The sequence below is a fragment of the Ornithorhynchus anatinus genome, chromosome 17, assembly GCF_004115215.2.
Source record: "Ornithorhynchus anatinus isolate Pmale09 chromosome 17, mOrnAna1.pri.v4, whole genome shotgun sequence".
Taxonomy (NCBI): Eukaryota; Metazoa; Chordata; class Mammalia; order Monotremata; family Ornithorhynchidae; genus Ornithorhynchus; species Ornithorhynchus anatinus.
This window is the reverse complement of record NC_041744.1, coordinates 18671110-18688254: the sequence shown is the minus strand read 5'-3', so window position 1 is coordinate 18688254 and position 17145 is coordinate 18671110. Positions and strand designations below refer to the sequence as shown.

The following is a 17145-nucleotide window of genomic DNA, read 5'->3' as shown; positions in this document are numbered from 1 at the left end:
CGTGCAGGCGCCCCTCCCCATCCCCGTGCGAGTCCGCGCAGCACGTGGGGGGGGGGAGAGGAGGGAGGGGCGGGGGGGGGGATGCGGCGGAGGGATCCGCGGCGGCGGCGGCGGCGGCGGCGGGGGGGGGCCGGGGGGAGGCGGGGCTGCGGCGGCGGCGGAGGGATCGGCGGCGGCGGCGGCGGGCTGGGAGGAGGGCGTGCAGGCGGTCCTCTCCCGCGTCCGCCCGCCGGTCGGTCCTCTCCCGCGTCCGCCCGCCGGTCGGTCCTCTCCCGCGTCCGCCCGGGGGGCGACCGTCCCAGGGGGGTCCCCGCGGGGCCGGGCCCGGGGGCCCACCATGACCCGCCTCCTGCGGCTCCTGCTCCTCCACCTGCTCGGCCCGCTCGCCCCCGGCGGACAAGGTAGGAGACCCCCCCCCGACCCCCCCCCAAAATGCCGGGGACCCCCCACCCCCTCCCGGGAGGCCCCCCCGGAGGAGGCGACCCCGCGGTGTTCGGGGGGGCCGGTCCGGGCTTGGCGCAGAGCCGGGACGGTGCGCCTGGACGTGGCGGCCCTCCTGCGGCCCCCTCCCCCCGAAAAGGGGGCACCCCCAAAGAGGAGCCTCCGAAGTTGACGCTTTGGACGCCCCCGCCTCGGAGGGACCCTTCCCCTTCCCACCCCCCCCCCCCCGGCGCGGGAGGGAACCGCGGGCTGTGCCGGACGCCCCCCTTCCCCTCCCGCCGGGGTTGGAGGCTGGGACGGTCCTTTTGGGGGGCTGCTCGGGTTTGGGGGGGGCGGGGGGGGGACGAGGGAGGCGTGATGGCCAGGCGTGCGGGGGAGACTCCGATGCGGATCCGGTCCCGGGGGTCCGCGACCCACCTGGATGGGGTTGGGGGGGGGGGGGGGTCCCGCTCGGATTCGAACCCGATGCCTTTCCCATTGATTTTTCTTTCCCGCCCCCTCCCCGGAGTGTAGCGTCCCCGGCCGTCCGAGGGGGGTCCCGGGTCCCGAAAGGGACCGGAGCCCTGTCGCGACAGACCCCGACGTGCCTTCGCTCCCCAGCCACCGGCTCGACAGAGTCACGATTGGGGGGGGGGGGTCTCCCCTTGCCCCCTCCCCTTCTTTTAGGATCTGCACAAATTGGGGGGGGGGGCGGTGGAAGGGGTCGGGGCATCTCCAGGTGCGCGATGTCGGGACGGTGGAGGACCCCATGCGGTCGGGACGGGGCCCGGAATCATCTTTGGGGGGAGTTGGGGCTGGATTGGGGTTTTCCAGGGTCTCCCGACCGCCCCCCCCCCCCCCCCCCCAAATTCCCAATCCCTGAGTTTCCCGCTCGGTCCAGCGGAGGGCGCCAGAACTCCACTTGTGGATTCCCATGGAATTTTTTCTTTCCCCCCCTTTTTGGGGGGCGTGGGGGGCGATGAGATGCTGTCCTAGCCCCCTCCCCCCATCTCCTCTCGCCCTCCGCCCCCTAACCCCGGCCCCGTGGATGTGAAAAGCCTTCCCCGTGGAGAGGGGAGGCGTCGGTTTCGTCTGGTGTCTTCCCCGGCGCTTAGTACGCCGCCCCGCGCCGGGCGCTCAATAAATCGATGGGATGGACGGAGGAGGGACCCCCCCCTCCCCGCCTTCCTCCTCCCTCCGTTCCCCGTTGGCTCATCTGACCCCCCCGTGGGGCGGATTTAAATGACGATCGCTCTTAGGGCGTTCAACGATAACCGCATCCGTCGAGCGCTTCGTAAGGGCCGGGCACCGTGCTAAGCGCCGGGGAGGAGCAAGTCGGGTGGGACGCCGTCCCTGTCTCCCCTGGGGCTCACGGACACCTCGATTCGAAGCCCTCCCCGGCCGAGATGAGGAGGGGACCCCTGAAATAGTAACCGTGGTACTCGTTGAGCGCTTCTTAGGTGCCCAGCGCCGTTGTAAGCGCTGCGATGTGGAGGGCGTCTAATAAAACGTCTCGGTGAGCCGTTGCTCGTGCTCCGTTCATGAGCTGGAGGCTGTAAGGTGCAGGTGCCCATCTAATCACCTCCAGCTCTCCATCCCCTTCTCCTTGGGCAGTTAATTTGAAAGGGGCGCAGGCCCCGGGGAGACCGAGCGCCTTTCGGGGTGCAGAGCGGCGGCGACGATGGGGGGCACCGTGCTCCGTCCCCTCGGGAAAACTGCCCCTCGGGCTCCGAGGGAACGGGATGGGAAAGTGTCTTCCCGGTCAGGGTGCAGAGTTGGATTTTGAAAAGGAGGGAGATGGGGGGCCGAGCTGCGTTTTAGAAGGAGGGAGACGGTTCCGGATTTTAAAAAGAGCGAGGTGGGGCTGGATTTTCCAAAGAGGGAGGTGGGTGGGGAGCCGGATTTTCAAAAGAGGGAGGTGGGTGTGGAGCTGGATTTTTCAAAGAGGGAGAGGGGTGTGGAGCTGGATTTTTCGAGGAGGGAGAGGGGTGGGGTGCTGGATTTTTCGAGGAGGGAGAGGGGTGGGGAGCAGGATTTTAGAAGCAGGGAGAGAGGTGTGGAGCTGGATATTAGGAGAGAGACAGATGTAGAGCTGGATTGTAGGAGGAGGGAGACGGGTGGAGATCTGGATTGTAGGAGGAGGGAGACGGTTGTAGAGCTGGATTTTAGAAGGAGGGAGAAGGGTGGAGAGCTGGACTGTAGGAGGAGGGAGAGGGGTGCAGAGCTGGATTTTAGGAGGAGGGAGAGGGGTGCAGAGCTGGATTTTAGGAGGAGGGAGAGGGGTGCAGAGCTGGATTTTAGGAGGAGGGACACGGGTGGAGAGCTGGATTTTAGGAGGAGGGAGAGGGGTGGAGAGCTGGATTTTAGGAGGAGGGAGAGGGGTGCAGAGCTGGATTTTAGGAGGAGGGACACGAGTGGAGAGCTGGATTTTAGGAGGAGGGACACGGGTGGAGAGCTGGATTTTGGGAGGAGGGACACGGGTGAAGAGCTGGATTTTAGGAGGAGGGACACGGGTGGAGAGCTGGATTTTAGGAGGAGGGACACGGGTGGAGAGCTGGATTTTAGGAGGAGGGACACGGGTGGAGAGCTGGATTTTAGGAGGAGGGAGAGAGGTGGAGAGCTGGATTTTAGGAGGAGGGAGAGGGGTGGAGAGCTGGATTTTAGGAGGAGGGACACGGGTGGAGAGCTGGATTTTAGGAGGAGGGACACGGGTGGAGAGCTGGATTTTGGGAGGAGGGACACGGGTGGAGAGCTGGATTTTAGGAGGAGGGACACGGGTGGAGAGCTGGATTTTAGGAGGAGGGACACGGGTGGAGAGCTGGATTTTGGGAGGAGGGACACGGGTGGAGAGCTGGGTTTTAGAAGGAAGCGAGTAGGTGTGGATCCGGATTTTGGGAGAGAGACCGGTGTGGAGCTGGATTGTAAAAGGAGGGAGTTGGGTTGGTGGGACCTCGCGATCCAGCGCTGCCGAGGCCAAACGCTTTCGGGCCCCGCCTCGTGCAAGTCTCGGGCGCGTTAAACGGAGGGAAAAGTGATATCAGTCGCCTTGGCCGAGCTCCTACTGTGTGCAGAGCGCCGGACCCAGCGCTCGGGGGGCGGACGGTGCCGCAGGATCGGCAGACGGGTCCCCGGCCCATAAGGAGCCCACGGTCTGGAGCGCACAGATGGATGTGAAGGATCCGCTCGCCGTATACACCGTATACACCGTATACGTGTGTGGGCGTGTTTGTGTGTATGGGTATATGCGTGTGGGGGGCCCTCTTAGCGTCCTGGGAGGTTGGAGATCTCTCACAGGAGGTTTGCATTTCTCCCAGGTGCCTTCCCGGAGGCCGGCATGTTCATTCCGTTCATTAGGCCGGTGGCGGGCCTTCCACGGGGAGCTCTTGCGAAAAACCAAAATAAAATCCAGTTCTTGCAGAGCCCGTCGCTCCGTGGATGCTTCCGGGAAAGGCTTTTTGACGTTCGGCGAGCCTCCTCCGGCTCTGGGTAGGGAAAGAGCCCAAACCCGCCTTGCCGATGGAGGTGTGCCACGGCGGAGTTGCAGGGGATTCGACGGAGCCTTGGCTTGGGCGAGGGTTGTGCATTTAGGACGGGGGAGGAAAGGCGACGAGGCCGGGTTCCCTTTTTAAAGCCCTCGAAGCGTTTTCGAACCGGTCCGAGTGGAGGAAGTGACGGAAGTGAGAGAGGAGCTACCTTTAGGGCGCGGCGAGATCATAATTAGCCAACCGAGTTCGTCGGGCCCGATGCCGCCGCTGACTCTTTAACGAAATGGGAGTGCCATCTTTTCCCGGTTCGACCGAGGTTTGGGGCTTTTTTTTTTTCTTGCCCCACTCTGACCCTTTTCTCTCCCCTCCCCGCCCCCTCCAACCTCACCTCTTCCATCTGGAAGACCTGGCCCGTAAAATATTTAAGATCGGGGGGGGGGGAGGGGAAGAGGGACCCGATCACACCCTTTTTATTCGTTATTCGACTTGGCCTTCAAGCCCTTTAGTCGATACTATTTCACAAAATCCGGGTGAGCTTCTTGTGAGCGGACAAGATGTTTACCAGCTCTGTTGTACTTGACTCTCACAAGCGCTTAATATAGTGCTCTGCACGCAGTAAGTGCTTAGAATGATGATAATGTTGGAATTTGTTAAGCGTCTACTATGTGCAGAGCACTATTCTAAGCGCCGGGGGAGACACGGGGGAGTCGGGTCGTCCCACTTGAGGCTCACGGTCAATCCCCATTTTACAGATGAGGTGACTGAGGCCCGGTGAAGTGACTTGCCCGCAGTCACACGGCTGACGAGTGGCAGAGCCTGGATTCGAACCCATGACCTCTGGCTCCCAGGCCCGGGCTCTCTCCACTGAGATTCGAACCCATGACCTCTGGCTCCCCAGCCCGGGCTCTTTCCACCGAGCCACGCTGCTGCTTAGAACGGTGCTTCGCGCGTAGGTACGGCGCTCCGCCCGTAGTAAGCACTCGATAAATGAACGAGGGAACAGCAAGCGCTTGATAGATGCCATCATTATTATTAAGTGCTCAATACATAGCATTGGTGGGTTGGACAGGTGACTGCTAAACGCTAGGGAGAGGGTGATGGAGTTGGACAGGCGTCCTGCCCTCGAGGCACTTCGGATCCCGTCTGGGGTGGGGAGGCCACTGAATCGGTCAGAGCCAGGAGGGAGGAAGAAACCGGTTGTCGGCGACTATTAGGCGTCTGATATGCCGTCTCTTCGGGGGTCAGATTCTTCAGGCCCCATTCCCCAAACCTGTACGGCGGCCGGGCTGTTTCTCTGAGTCTTTCCCGATTTAAACCCGTCCCGTGTTACGTTTGGTCCGTCAGCCGGCGTGCCTCATCTGCGGTGTCGGATGAGGAGGGCAGGCCCCGAGCCCCAGCCCGGTCAAGGGATTCCGAGCCCGAGTCCCTTCCTCCTCCCGACGCCCGTGAAGGAACCCCGCTTCCTCGCTTCTCTGTGAGGAGGATTCAAGTGTTGTGTCCCCTGTGGCCCAGGGGACCCAGGGTGGTTGATCATAGAAGCCCTCTACCACCTGATGGGTGTTTCCACCATGTCAGGTGCCCACCAGTCACCTCATGGGGCGGGGGGAGGGCGGTGCCCTACTCGCTTCCTTTTGCCCTTCCTCCCCTTCCTCCTCCTCTACTCTCTCTTCCTCACTCATTGTCTCTTTCCTCTCTCTCCCTCTCTCCCTGTCTCGCTCCCTCACTTTCTCTCTCCCTGTCTCTCCTCTCCTTTCTCCCTGTCTCTCCTCTCCTTTCTCCCTGTCTCTCTCCCTTCTCCTCCCTGTCTCCCTTCTTCTCCCCCCCCCCTTCTTCTCTCTCCCCCCCTCCCTTCTTCTCTCCCCCCTTCTTCTCTCCCCCCTCCCTTCTTCTCTCTCCCCCCTCCCTTCTCTCTCCCCTCCCTCCCCCTCCTCCTCTTCCCCTCCTCCCTCCTCTCCCTCTCCCTCCTTCTCTCCTTCTCTCCCTCTCCCCCCTCCTCTCCCTCCTTCTCTCCTCCTCTCCCTCCTTCTCTCCTCCTCTCCCTCCTCCTCCTCCCTCTTCCTCTCCCTCTCCCTCAAACTCTCTCCTACATTCACTCTCATTCCCCAGAGGCCCGCCTCCACCCATGGAGCTTCTTGTGATCCCACCACATGTGCGCTAATGAAACATGAAAGGCTTTGAATTGGTGGAAGAGAAAAGCTGCCTCCCCGTGAGTCCCTGTTATTGTCGTGAACGTTCTTGTACATGTCCAAGGGTCCCCATCCAATTCTTCTGGCCAACCATCAGGGCTCCCGTCAACCCCAGCCCCGCGTGAGCCCCGGGGGCAGTGGGTGATCTTAGTGGCAGAGGCTTAATGCGCTTCACACGTGGGCGGCTCTCCTCCCTCCTGGGTGGGGCAGAGAGGCGGGAAGGAAGAATAATAATTCTGGAATTTAAAACACTTACTAGGTGCCAGGCACTGTACTAAGCACTGGGGTGGAATCTAGCAAATTGGGTTGGACATAGTCCCTGTCCCAGGTGGGGCTCAGAGTCTCAATCCCCATTTTACAGATGAGGGAACTGAGGTAGGAGAAGTGAAGTGACTTGCCCAAGGTCACACAGCAGGCAAGCGGTGGAAGCAGGTTTAGACCTCCTAGGCCCGTCCTCTATCCACGAGGCCATACTGTTTCCCTGCAAGGAGTGGGCTGGGGGGAAGAAGAAGAAATCAATCTCCCAAGCCTTTGTTAAAGCTCCTTGTTGCCCAACTGGGTCTTCCAGATGGGGAACTTCTCAGCTAATTGTGTAGTACTCCACATTTCCAGGTGCTTAGTTCAGTGCTCTGCCCGTAGAAAGCACCCAGTCGATACCGATGACTGATTTTTCTCCCGGTGTCCGGAAATGAGGCCTCCCAGGAGTAGGCGCGGGATTAACAGGTGCAGGAATCGCAAATCCCAGCCTCACGTGCATTCCTCTGGTTCTCAAAGAGAGGTCATGGTCGTCGGAGGTTGGCGTTGAGAATATGGGACTCGTGGGAATCAGGCCTACTCTTCCTGTGATGCCGGGGGGTTGAGCAGTGCTCTGAAACCATCTGGATTTTGGTCACCCTCTCATGAATTTTCATGAGGTCTGTGGTGACGTAGCCTGCCACCCAGTACTGGGCTCGAGCAAAGAGGGAGCTGAGTTATTTTTTTTTCGTCGTTTGTTGGTTTTTTTGTCGCAATGAAACGCAACTCCTTCCTATGGGCATTTGTAGTTGGACAAAATTTTCCACTGTTTTCAGGAGAACTGATGACCCATCATCTAGATTTCTTTTTACCGACCTACCTGTCTTGTAGATGGTTGCGGCTTGATACGTTGCGCATGTCTGGAAGCTCATCTTATTCCTCACAACTGGGCTTGCTTCACTTGTGAATCAATAGATCGAACTGTGTTGATTGAGCGTTCACTATGTGCAGAGCAGTGTACTAGGCCCTTGGGAGTACAATCCGAGAGAATTAGCCGATACTTTTGGATAAGGACATCAAAGTCAGACCCCTTTTAGAACATCATTATTGATTTTCACCGGGATAAACCCCCTTTGTCCTCATGACTTGTGCCACCTTTGAGTGAAGTCCAAAAATAATGTGGTGATGGTGTTGATGCATGCTAGCCTCAGTTCAGAAGGGGTAGTCCTGGAGACCTTGTTTCTTGCCTCGGCAGTAGATAATTATACAGCATCTGGTCAGTATCCGCCTACTCTGTGTCGAGCACTGTTCAAAGCACTGGGATGCATACAGGTTCATCGGGTCAGACGTCGTCCCTTCCCCAAATGGGGCTCGTGGTCTAAATCGGAGAGAGAATGGGACATTGCATCCCCATTCTGCAGTTGAGGAAACGGAGGTGCGGTGAAGTGACTTGTCCACGGTCACCCAGCAGGCAGGTAGCAAAGTTGAGGTGACCGACCGGGTCCTCTGATGGGCTGTTTCCATGAGGCGATGCCGCTTCCCGGTTATGGCAAGGACAAGTCCAGTTCCTTGGCCTGTCTGGTAGGGAGGCACATCACCTCTGCTCATTCATGGTATCGCCCCAAGGTTTAGAGCAGTGTTCTGCACATCTTGATCTCTAAACTCCTAGAGGGTGGGGATCTCATCTATTGACTCTGTCGTCTTCTCTCGCTTAAGGTAGCGATGTTGGCCAGGGGATAGGGGCCTGGGAGTCAGGAGGACCTGGGTTCTACTCCCAGCTCCGCCACGTGTCGGCTGTGTGGCCTTGGGCAAGTCACTTCACTTCTCTGAACCGCAGTGACCTCATCAGTAAAATGGGGATGAAGACTCTGAGCCCTGCGAGTCTGTAAGCTCGTTGCGGGCGGGGAGCGTGTCTGTTCTTTTACCGTGCTGCGCTCTCCCAAATGCTTGATACAGTGCCCTGCCGACCGTGAGCGCTCAATAAATATGATCGATGCGTTGATGTAGGATAGGGATGACATTCAACGTAATTAAGCTGTAACTAACCCAGCGCCCGTGTCTGGGACGTAGTAACTGCTTAACGGATAGCATGAAGGAGAAAGAAAAAAAAAATCAAACATCTTTCCACTCCTGTTGAGCTTGCGGATGAACTGTGGAAATTTAGCTTGAATAGAGCCTCTTGATTTCCGATCGGCCCGAAAGGGATTCTGCTTTTATCTTCACAAAACTGACATACCCGTACGGAGCCCCACGCGTACTTGTGTCCGTAGTGCTAGCTGGTTGGGAATTGGAACCGATGGATGTGTGCGGAGAAGGCTTCGGGGATCCGATCGAGCCCGTCGGGCTCGGAACAATGGGGCTCGGTGACGGAGGGTTTTAACTGCGTTTCCATTTTATTTTGAAGACGTCGATTGTTGAACCTCGTGAGCCAAATGTTTCGTTCTTTTGTCTGCCTATCTGGGCGTGATTTGGAGCCTGTCACAGCTGGATTTTAGATAGACAATGCATTCGATCAAAACGAAGCAATCTAAAAGGCAAGTGGAGGGAGCGAAACAACCCCATTAGAAGCTCTCGAGTTGTTTGGTTTCCAACAGCCCGATGAGTGTGTGAGATGATTGCCTTTATAGCATGCTCACCGTATTGAAGTCATCTGTAATGACGAATTAGATGGTTTACATTCTTTTGAGAACCCCGGTGCTTCGAATAGTTGAGTTCGTGTTCTGAGCCCAGTTTTGAACAGGTCTCCCTTAAAAATGAAATGACATTTTCCGGTGATCAGCATTTGATGTAGTCTGTACCAAGCTGAAGAGTCCCGTCACAGAAAATACTATGACGACGTTGCATTTAGACTCTGACGACGATAATTACTGTATTTCTGAAGCGCTTACTATGTGCCGGTCACTGTTCTGAGCGCCGGGGTAGATACAAGGTGATCGGGTTGGACACAGTCCCTGCCCCACATAGGGGGTCATAGTCTTAATCCCCATTTTACAGATGAGGGAACTGAGGCCCACAGAAGTTAAGTGACTTGTCCAAGCTCATACAGCAGATAAGTGGAGGTGTGGGATTAGAACCCACGGCCACCCGACTCCCAGGCCCGTGCTCTTTCCTTTAGGCTATGCTGCTTCTCTAACTGAAATGGGAGGTAGGAGATTTGAGTACCTTCACCGTGTTCATCGTGAAAGTCTTATGGGCGCCCCTTCCTGCCATAAAATATGACCGGGAACTCTCATTTGTATCATCTGTGCACGTCAGAGGTAACGTAAGGCGACACCCTTCGGAATGGTTGAGGTGGAAGAATCGGGGGGGCGAATCAAAGAGTGGGGAAGGTGGGTGAGCGAAGAGGTTGATGTCGAATGTTTCCTGTCAGTCGTGCCAGAGATCGAAAATGTCGGGTCGGGGGGTGGTGGTTATGAGGCCACAGGCTCGAGAGAAAATTGGCCATGGCTCTGAGACCGGGATCGTACCGGGCACGGGGCGCGGGACCCCTCGGGTGAACTGGCGGAAGAAATGGCAGAGCAGGGCAAGTCTCTCTCGGTATAGTTGAGCAAGCCCCCCGTTGGAGTCGGTTGATGTGGGATCCGGGGCGAGGCTGAATGGGCCAGAAAATACCTTTATGACTCCTGTGGCTTAGTGGATAGAGCACGAGCCTGGGAGCCCCAAGGTCATGGGTTCTAATCCCTCATCCTCCACGTGTCTGCTGTGTGACCTTGGACAAGTCATTTCACTTTCCTGGGCCTCAGCTACCTCATCCGTAAAACGGGGATGGAGTGGGTTATCTATGTGAGACGGGGACTGTTTCCGACCTGACTTATCTTGTATCAACCTCAGCGCTTAGAATAGTGCTTGGTAGATAGTAAACACTTAACAAATACCATTATTATTATTATTTATTATTAGAAAAAGAGAAACAGGGTTCTAGAAGCCCCAGGGAGGAGGAGGGCTGGAGCTGGGGACCCAGGAGACCTGTCTTCCAGTCCTGTTCCCCCCGAGTGTGTCTCATCGGTTCTTCGCCTACTACTCGGCTTCACCTCCTCGGGGAAGTAGCGTGGCCTGCTGGAAAGAGCATGGGCTTGGGAGGCAGAGGACCCGGGTTCTGATCTCAGCTCTGCCACGTGTGTGTTGTGTGACTTCGGGCAAGCCACTTCACTTCTCTGTACCTCAGTTTCCTCATCTGTAAAGTGGAGATTAAGCCCCATGTGGGACAGGGACTATGTGCAATCTGATTATTTTTATCTACCCCACCGCTTAGAGAAGTGCTTGTGACACAGTAAGCGCTTGACGAACACCACAATTATAATTATCATTCTCTTTGATCGTCCCCTTGACCCCTACGCGACTCGCCGGCTGGCGAGGAGCCCGGGATGTGTCAAGTTCAGGCAACGCCGAGGCGAGACTCGAAGGGAACTTGGATCCGGTCTGAGCTAGGGGGATCCTCCCTCCAAACGTCAGACCGTTAACGCCGCCCGTCGGCGAGGGTGAGCCGTGCTCCGAGTTACCTACGCGAGTACCCGATTCTATGTTTTAAGCGTCTCTTCTACCCCCTGAGAATGTATGAAACGGGCCCATCCGCCATCACTAGTTGACAGCGTTCCTCAGGGAAATACCGACGAGTACGTTGCATCCTAACATTTTGCCAGTGCTCTTAAATGCCTTTGACTTCAGCTGAGACGTGTACTTTTTTTCTTTTTTAAAAAAAGGGGTTAAAACGTTACTGTAAGTCTGAAATCTTGTCTTGCGAAAGAAATGTTTCACAGAGCTTTCAGCGGGTTAGCGTGGCCTGTAGTCTTCCTGTCTTGGGTTCTGAGCATTTGGGTTATGCCTCCCGTCGGCCCAGTGTCCGGCGTTAATTAGACGGGAGTGATGCCTCCCGGTTGCCGTTCGATTTGCTTAGGTGGCGGGCTTGGATCCGGGACGGTGCCGAGTTAGCAGTCGGGGATGTTGGGCAGGAAATTTCTTCACAATTTCTGTGAAATTGTTATATTGGACTCTCCCAAGCGCTTAATACGGTGCCCCGCACCCAGTAAGCACTCAGTAAATACGATGGATTGCTTGACTGAAGATGAGATATCCGCAGGCCTCTAGTTTACCACGGGGACCTGTGGATCCTTGTAGTCAGTCCCTGACGGGTAGACCTTGAAGACGATGATGAGAGAGCAGGGTCAGTTGTGTACCGTTCCGCGGCGGCGCGGTTCCTTGTCCTTGAGGAGAAATCCGTTTTACCTCCCAGGTGGCCATCTGCCTCGGAGAACCTGAGGGTCTGAGGGCCGGAAGCGGGGAATGGGGCACCGCGAACTCCGTCGGTCGGTCGACAGGTGTGTACTGAGCACGTGATGTGTGCTGGGCGCCGTACTGACCTGAGGGGAGCACCATCCAGTAGAGTAGACGTGATCCCAGCCCACAGGAGGTTGCAGTCCCTCACCGATGCTTGCCGCTCTCTGATTCTCTGATCTTTTTGGGGACTGCATCTGGGGCTGGAAGGGGTCACAATTTGGGGCTCCATCCGGACCTCCCCCGCCCTCGAATTCCAGGCGGTGCGGAGCCCCGAGCCGGGCTCCGATTTCCGGGAGGACCGGGGACACCCCGGGACATCCCGCGGGACACCCGAGACCCCGTCCCGTGGCGCTGACGTTCTCGCCGCCGAGACCGTCGTGCGTATCTTTCGCCGGCTCGGACCGTGCGAGGCATCCCGACTGTGGAAAGGTGTTCTGTCTGCTCTCTGTTGCTTCCATTTTGCCTTTCTCCAAGTGGGGATGCTTGCTGATTAGCTGCGATAGGTTCTCTACCTAAGGCATTTATCGTTTCCGCACCCCGGTAGCCTAGACTAATTCCTTTTCTGCCTCTGAGGGGGTTCTGTTCGGCCTCCACCTTATAAACAGATCCACGTTGGACATTTTAGAAACAGTGTAGCCATTTCGTATACTCTGCCCATGCGTCGATGCTTAAAAACAGCCGAATCGGAAGTGGATCGGTTTCAGCAGCCTCACGATTGGACCGGCTCTTCTTGCCCGAACTGGAATTAGGCCGTGGTGGTGTCAGCTTAACCCAGATGTAAGGGTGCGCTCCCAGTGCCAAACGATCCCTCCCTTCCCAGCGTCAAAGAGGCTGTCTTGTTATCAATTCAGAGCCGTGTCATCAATTGCCAAAAGCCATCCTTTCATCGTCCAGATAATGGCTACTTAGATATGCCGGGGATCGATTTCAGGACTTGGCACGGTACTTTCTGGCGGAGAAGGACGGCCCCCATTGACACGTGCCGGTGCGTCGCCGGAGTTTTAGCGGATGAGGGGTGCTCTCCGTCAAAACCACCGGTCTTTTGTTTGCGAAACTCCGGATGACTTTCCCCTCACCGGTGACGGCGGTCAGTTTGGTGCGTGAGTGATGATAGCTAGCTCTTCGATGACCTCAGCGCATTGTGAATGCAACACAGTAGTGGCCTAAAGAAAGGCGGTGTAGAGTCGTCCATCAGTGGTATTGATCCAGTGCTTACTGTGCACTGAGCGCTTGGGTAAGTACAAAACCCACAAGGTTGGGCGCTACATTCCCTGCCCGCGACGAGCTTACAGTCCGGAAGGGGGACAGCTGCATTACATTCATTGCTGAATCCTGTGTTCCATGTGAACATTTAAACAGTATATCCTTAATCGTCGTAATATTTGATTATTGCAAGGATTCGTGATTCTATTACTATTCCGCTGTAATGTTTCTTAAAGGGAAAGATCCGGTTCCTGGAGAACATACTAGATTTGTCCACACATTGTATTAGTACAAAGTAATAATATTTACGTTCTCAAGGAGGGAATCGGGTTTTCCTTGTCTTACCTGTAGTAATCAGACTGCGGTTTTGTAAGCACCCTGCTTGCAAGCAGGCAGAAAATGGATTACAATGCTGGTGGAAATGTTTTCCTCAGTGATGATAAAAATCTGAATTTGGAGGAAGAGCTGTTCTGCTCTGGTTGAAAAGCTAAGCCATAACCGTGCCCGGGGGCCTGTGGCTTTCATGCTCACGTTTCCAGTAAATGAACGATGATTTTTTGGCTAGGAGTTGGATTTTTCAAGAACTCAACCACCAGGGTGTGGCAGAGTTGTCTCGTATACACACGTATTCATGTAGCGTGCACCTGAACGTTGTTTGGTTGATATTTTGGGCTCAGCCGGAAGGATAGTAGGTGAACTCTCACCCGGTCAGCTGGCTCCTGATGGAAAAGGGAATCTTCCACCTCAGTGGCTCTCTCCATTTCGCTTCATTCAGTTACCAGGTTAAAGCCTATCTACTTCCTTCTCTTGGAGGGAATGAAACCAGACCGTCTTGTGGAGGTGCATCTAGGTTTATACCAAGCTATTTACCGAGCTCCCTGGCTTTGTTCAGTTGAGGGGCAACGGCTTAATCTCTTGACCCACGGGCCTGTCGCTTCGTGACACTTTTTTTTTAGACCACATTTGGGGTAGGCAGATGGCCTAGATGGGAGCGTTTCCTCTCTTCGGAGTCCCGAAGCGAATGCGTGCCTTTTGTACATAGATGAGGTTTTAGTATTCTTGTTTACTCTGGACGGACAGCTCTGAAACACCAGTTATAATTGTTTCAGTATTCAGGACACATGGCTGGTCACTGAAGCATTCTGGCTGGATGATGGGATACTAAATGGATTCGTGGCAGTTGATGATGGTTCTTTTCATTGAGGACAGCGGCTGCCTAGCACCCGGAGGCCACACTCTCCCTCTACCTGAGTTGATCCTGGTGTCTGTTAACAACGATCAGGATAATCTTTGTATTTAAGCGCTTGCCATGTGCCAGGCGCTGTTCTAAGCGCCGGAGTAGATACAGATCATCAGGTTGGACCCAGTCCCTGTCCCACGTGGGGCTCTCAGTCTTAATCCCCCCGTTTTCCAGACGAGGCGATGGAGGCCCAGCAAAGTGAAGTGACTTGCCCCAGGTCACACGTGGAGAAGCTGGGATTTGAACCCACGTCCTCGGACTCCTAGGCCCGTGCTTTTCCCACTGGGCCGGGCGGATGCCTACACGGACGTCGTAGACCTTAAAGATTCCATAGGTTTCTAAGGGCGGAACTACCTTGAGTTCTGAGGGTGTCCAGGGGCAACGGAAGCCTCGGATCATCGGTAACACCGACTCTTACCTGTCTTGAGGAGATCGTTTGTTGATATTCCTTCATCAAAGGTTTCTGTTGAGCCCGGCCTTGGGCCAGAGCACCGAGCCTCCTATGGAATGGGGATTGTGTCTGACTCATTCCTCTATCTACCTCAGCATTTAGTACAGTACCTGCCACATAGTAAGTGCTTAAATACCACCGTCATTATGGTTATCGTTATTCTCGTCGTCGTCGTTCTTCTCGTTGTTACTCTTTGTTGTTCTCGTCATTGTTGATGTTGTTCTTGTCATCGTTGATGTTATTCTTAGCACTGTTGATGTTATTCTTGTTGATGATGTTTTTCTCGTCGTCGATGTTAACTGTTGTTATTTTCTGAGTGAGGCAAGACTTTGTAGTTAAAAGACAGGAGAAGCCAGGGTGTGGTCCGGTGGCCGGGGTTTTGGGGCAGGGAGGATGGTGGCGCTGGGAACGGAGGGGGAGCAGTGAGGGAATAGAGGGGAAGATGAGGAATCCCGTTAGAGCCGAATAGGGATTCGGCTGGCCGGACGGGACCCGTGGCCCGGGGTCCGTCGGCGGGGCCGCTAGCCGGCCGCCTCGGTCGCCGTGTTTCCTCGGCACCTCGGGCCAGCGATTCGGCATCAGCGTCGGGCTCTCTACGGCCCGACCCCGTTGCAACCAAGGGACTTTGCCTCTAATTAATCCCCTGAGTGGGCCGTGTCAGAATTGACGGAGCCAGACCTTAAAAAATTCAGTGCCCCTTGGTCATCTCTGACTCTTGTCAGCAGGAGGTTGAGAAACTCTCAGCCCACGCTCTCCTGATTGATAGCCTTCTCCACAGAGCTCCCCGAAAGGTTTCATGTTCATTTGGATGTCCTGGGAAGGCCCCGATTTTTCTGGATTCTGAAGGCCTCCCAGCAGTGACTACAATCTCCATACTGAATGAAAATAGTCTTGGAACGAGTCCTGAGAGTTTCGGCAGATGGGGCGAGTGTCATTTTGTGAGCTTCATTTCCATGATAGACGGCGATCATAAGTCAGATGCTCCTGGCGTGCGCAATTCCTCACCCCTTCCTACCTTACCTCTCCGATCTCCTACTACAAACCAGCAGGCTCACTCTGCCAGCCTACGCGCCGTACATGGACGACCTCTATCTCGCCACTGGCTCCTCGCCCGCGTCTGGCTCCTGGCCCGGTTCTCCCTCCCCGTTCCTATCCGACAGATCACCTCTCTCCCCACCGTCGAAGCCTTATCAAACTAACACCTCCTCCAAGAGGCCTTCCCTGACTCCCTATTCCCTTCTGGGTTGCCTGTGTACTTGGATCTGAATCCTCTAAGCATTTGCTCTTCACCCCTCCCTCAGCCCCACGGAGCTAATGCGCGTGTCCATAATATCTTTATATTAATGCCCGTGTTCCTTTCTATCAATCGATGGTATTTATTGAGCACTTAGGGTGTGCAGGGTACTAAACTCAGGACTTGGGAGAAGAGAGTACGGCACAGTTGGCGGTAGAAATGACTAAGCTCCTTGTGGACAGAGAAAGAATAGAAGAGAGATATGCACATGGTAAACAGTCAATAAACATCGCCGATTTTGTGACAGTTGAAAGCAACCGTAATGTCTACAGTTCATCACCCCGATCATCGAATAGGGATGAAGAGAGAACGAGTGAGCTTGAAAGCTTCCCCCCTCCCCAGGGGTCCCAAATCTTGTCATTTTTTTCAGGGTCGGTGGAGGTTTGTGTTAGCATCAGGTGGCTCCAATGACACCTGATTTTTTATTTCCCCCTCGAGAGACTGTTTCCCCTCATATTCTCTGTGTTGAGGAAAATTCTCGTGGCTTTGGGATAGCGGCTCTCCTGAAGACTTGACCCAAAACCGTGCTTGTTGGTGGAGTATCTTTCTGAATGTTGGCCAGAGAGTATAGCACGCTTCTATTCCTTACTTCCGGGGAGTGCTTCATTTTACTTGGTGTTGAGGACTTGTTCCGCTTTTAGAGGGGAATCACTTTGGTCATGGCTCTAGAGGTTCTCCCCCAAGTTGATAAAAAAAACAAAATCTCTATGAGAAGCAGTCCTGCCCAGCGGAAAGAACACAGGCCTGCGAGTCAGAGGACCTGGATTTTAATCCTGGCTTTGCAACTTGCCTATCAGTCCATCTTGTTTAATGAGCACCTGCTGTGTGCAGAGCGCTGTACTAAACGCTTGGGAGAGGACGGTATAAAAGTCGGTAGACACGGTCCCTGCCCACAGTGACCTTATAGAATATTGTGTGTCCTTGGGCAGGTTGTTTCGCTTCTGTGGGCTTCAGCTTTCCCATGGGCAAAATAGGATTCTATTTCTTTTTTCCCACCTCAGACTGTGAGCCGCTTGTGGGACAGGGATTGTTTCCAGCCTGCTTTCATTTACTTCATCCCAGTGCTAAGTAGAATGCTTGGCATTGTTATTATTATGGTTATGGTTTGGCATAGTGATTAGAGCACAGGCCCGGGAGTCAGGTCATGGCTACGAATCCCGGCTCCGCCACTTACCTGCTGTGTGACTGAGCAAGTCACTTCACCTCTCTGTGCCTCAGTTGCCTCATCTGTAAAATGGAGATTGAGACTGTGAGCTCCACATGAGACAGGGACTGTGTCCAACCCAATTTCCTTGTATCCACCCCAGCGTTTAGTATAGTGCCTGGCACAGAGTAAGCATTTTACAGATACCACAAAT

The 17145-nt window shown here is 55.2% G+C and overlaps 1 protein-coding gene across 4 annotated transcripts in view; it reads left to right on the top strand.

The window, feature by feature from the left end:
- The first annotated feature begins 214 nt into the window (after positions 1 to 214).
- Positions 215 to 17145, top strand: part of NCAM2 (neural cell adhesion molecule 2) — a 244275-nt gene continuing 227344 nt past the window's right edge. For 2 of the 4 annotated variants that reach the window (XM_029081674.2, XM_029081673.2), the window contains exon 1: positions 219 to 401. In XM_029081674.2, the coding sequence (XP_028937507.1) occupies positions 338 to 401 (64 nt within the window). In that variant the 5' untranslated portion in view covers positions 219 to 337. Of the gene's footprint in view, positions 402 to 17145 lie in introns of all 4 variants that reach the window. The other 2 variants (XM_029081675.2, XM_029081676.2) reach the window with 2 other exon arrangements.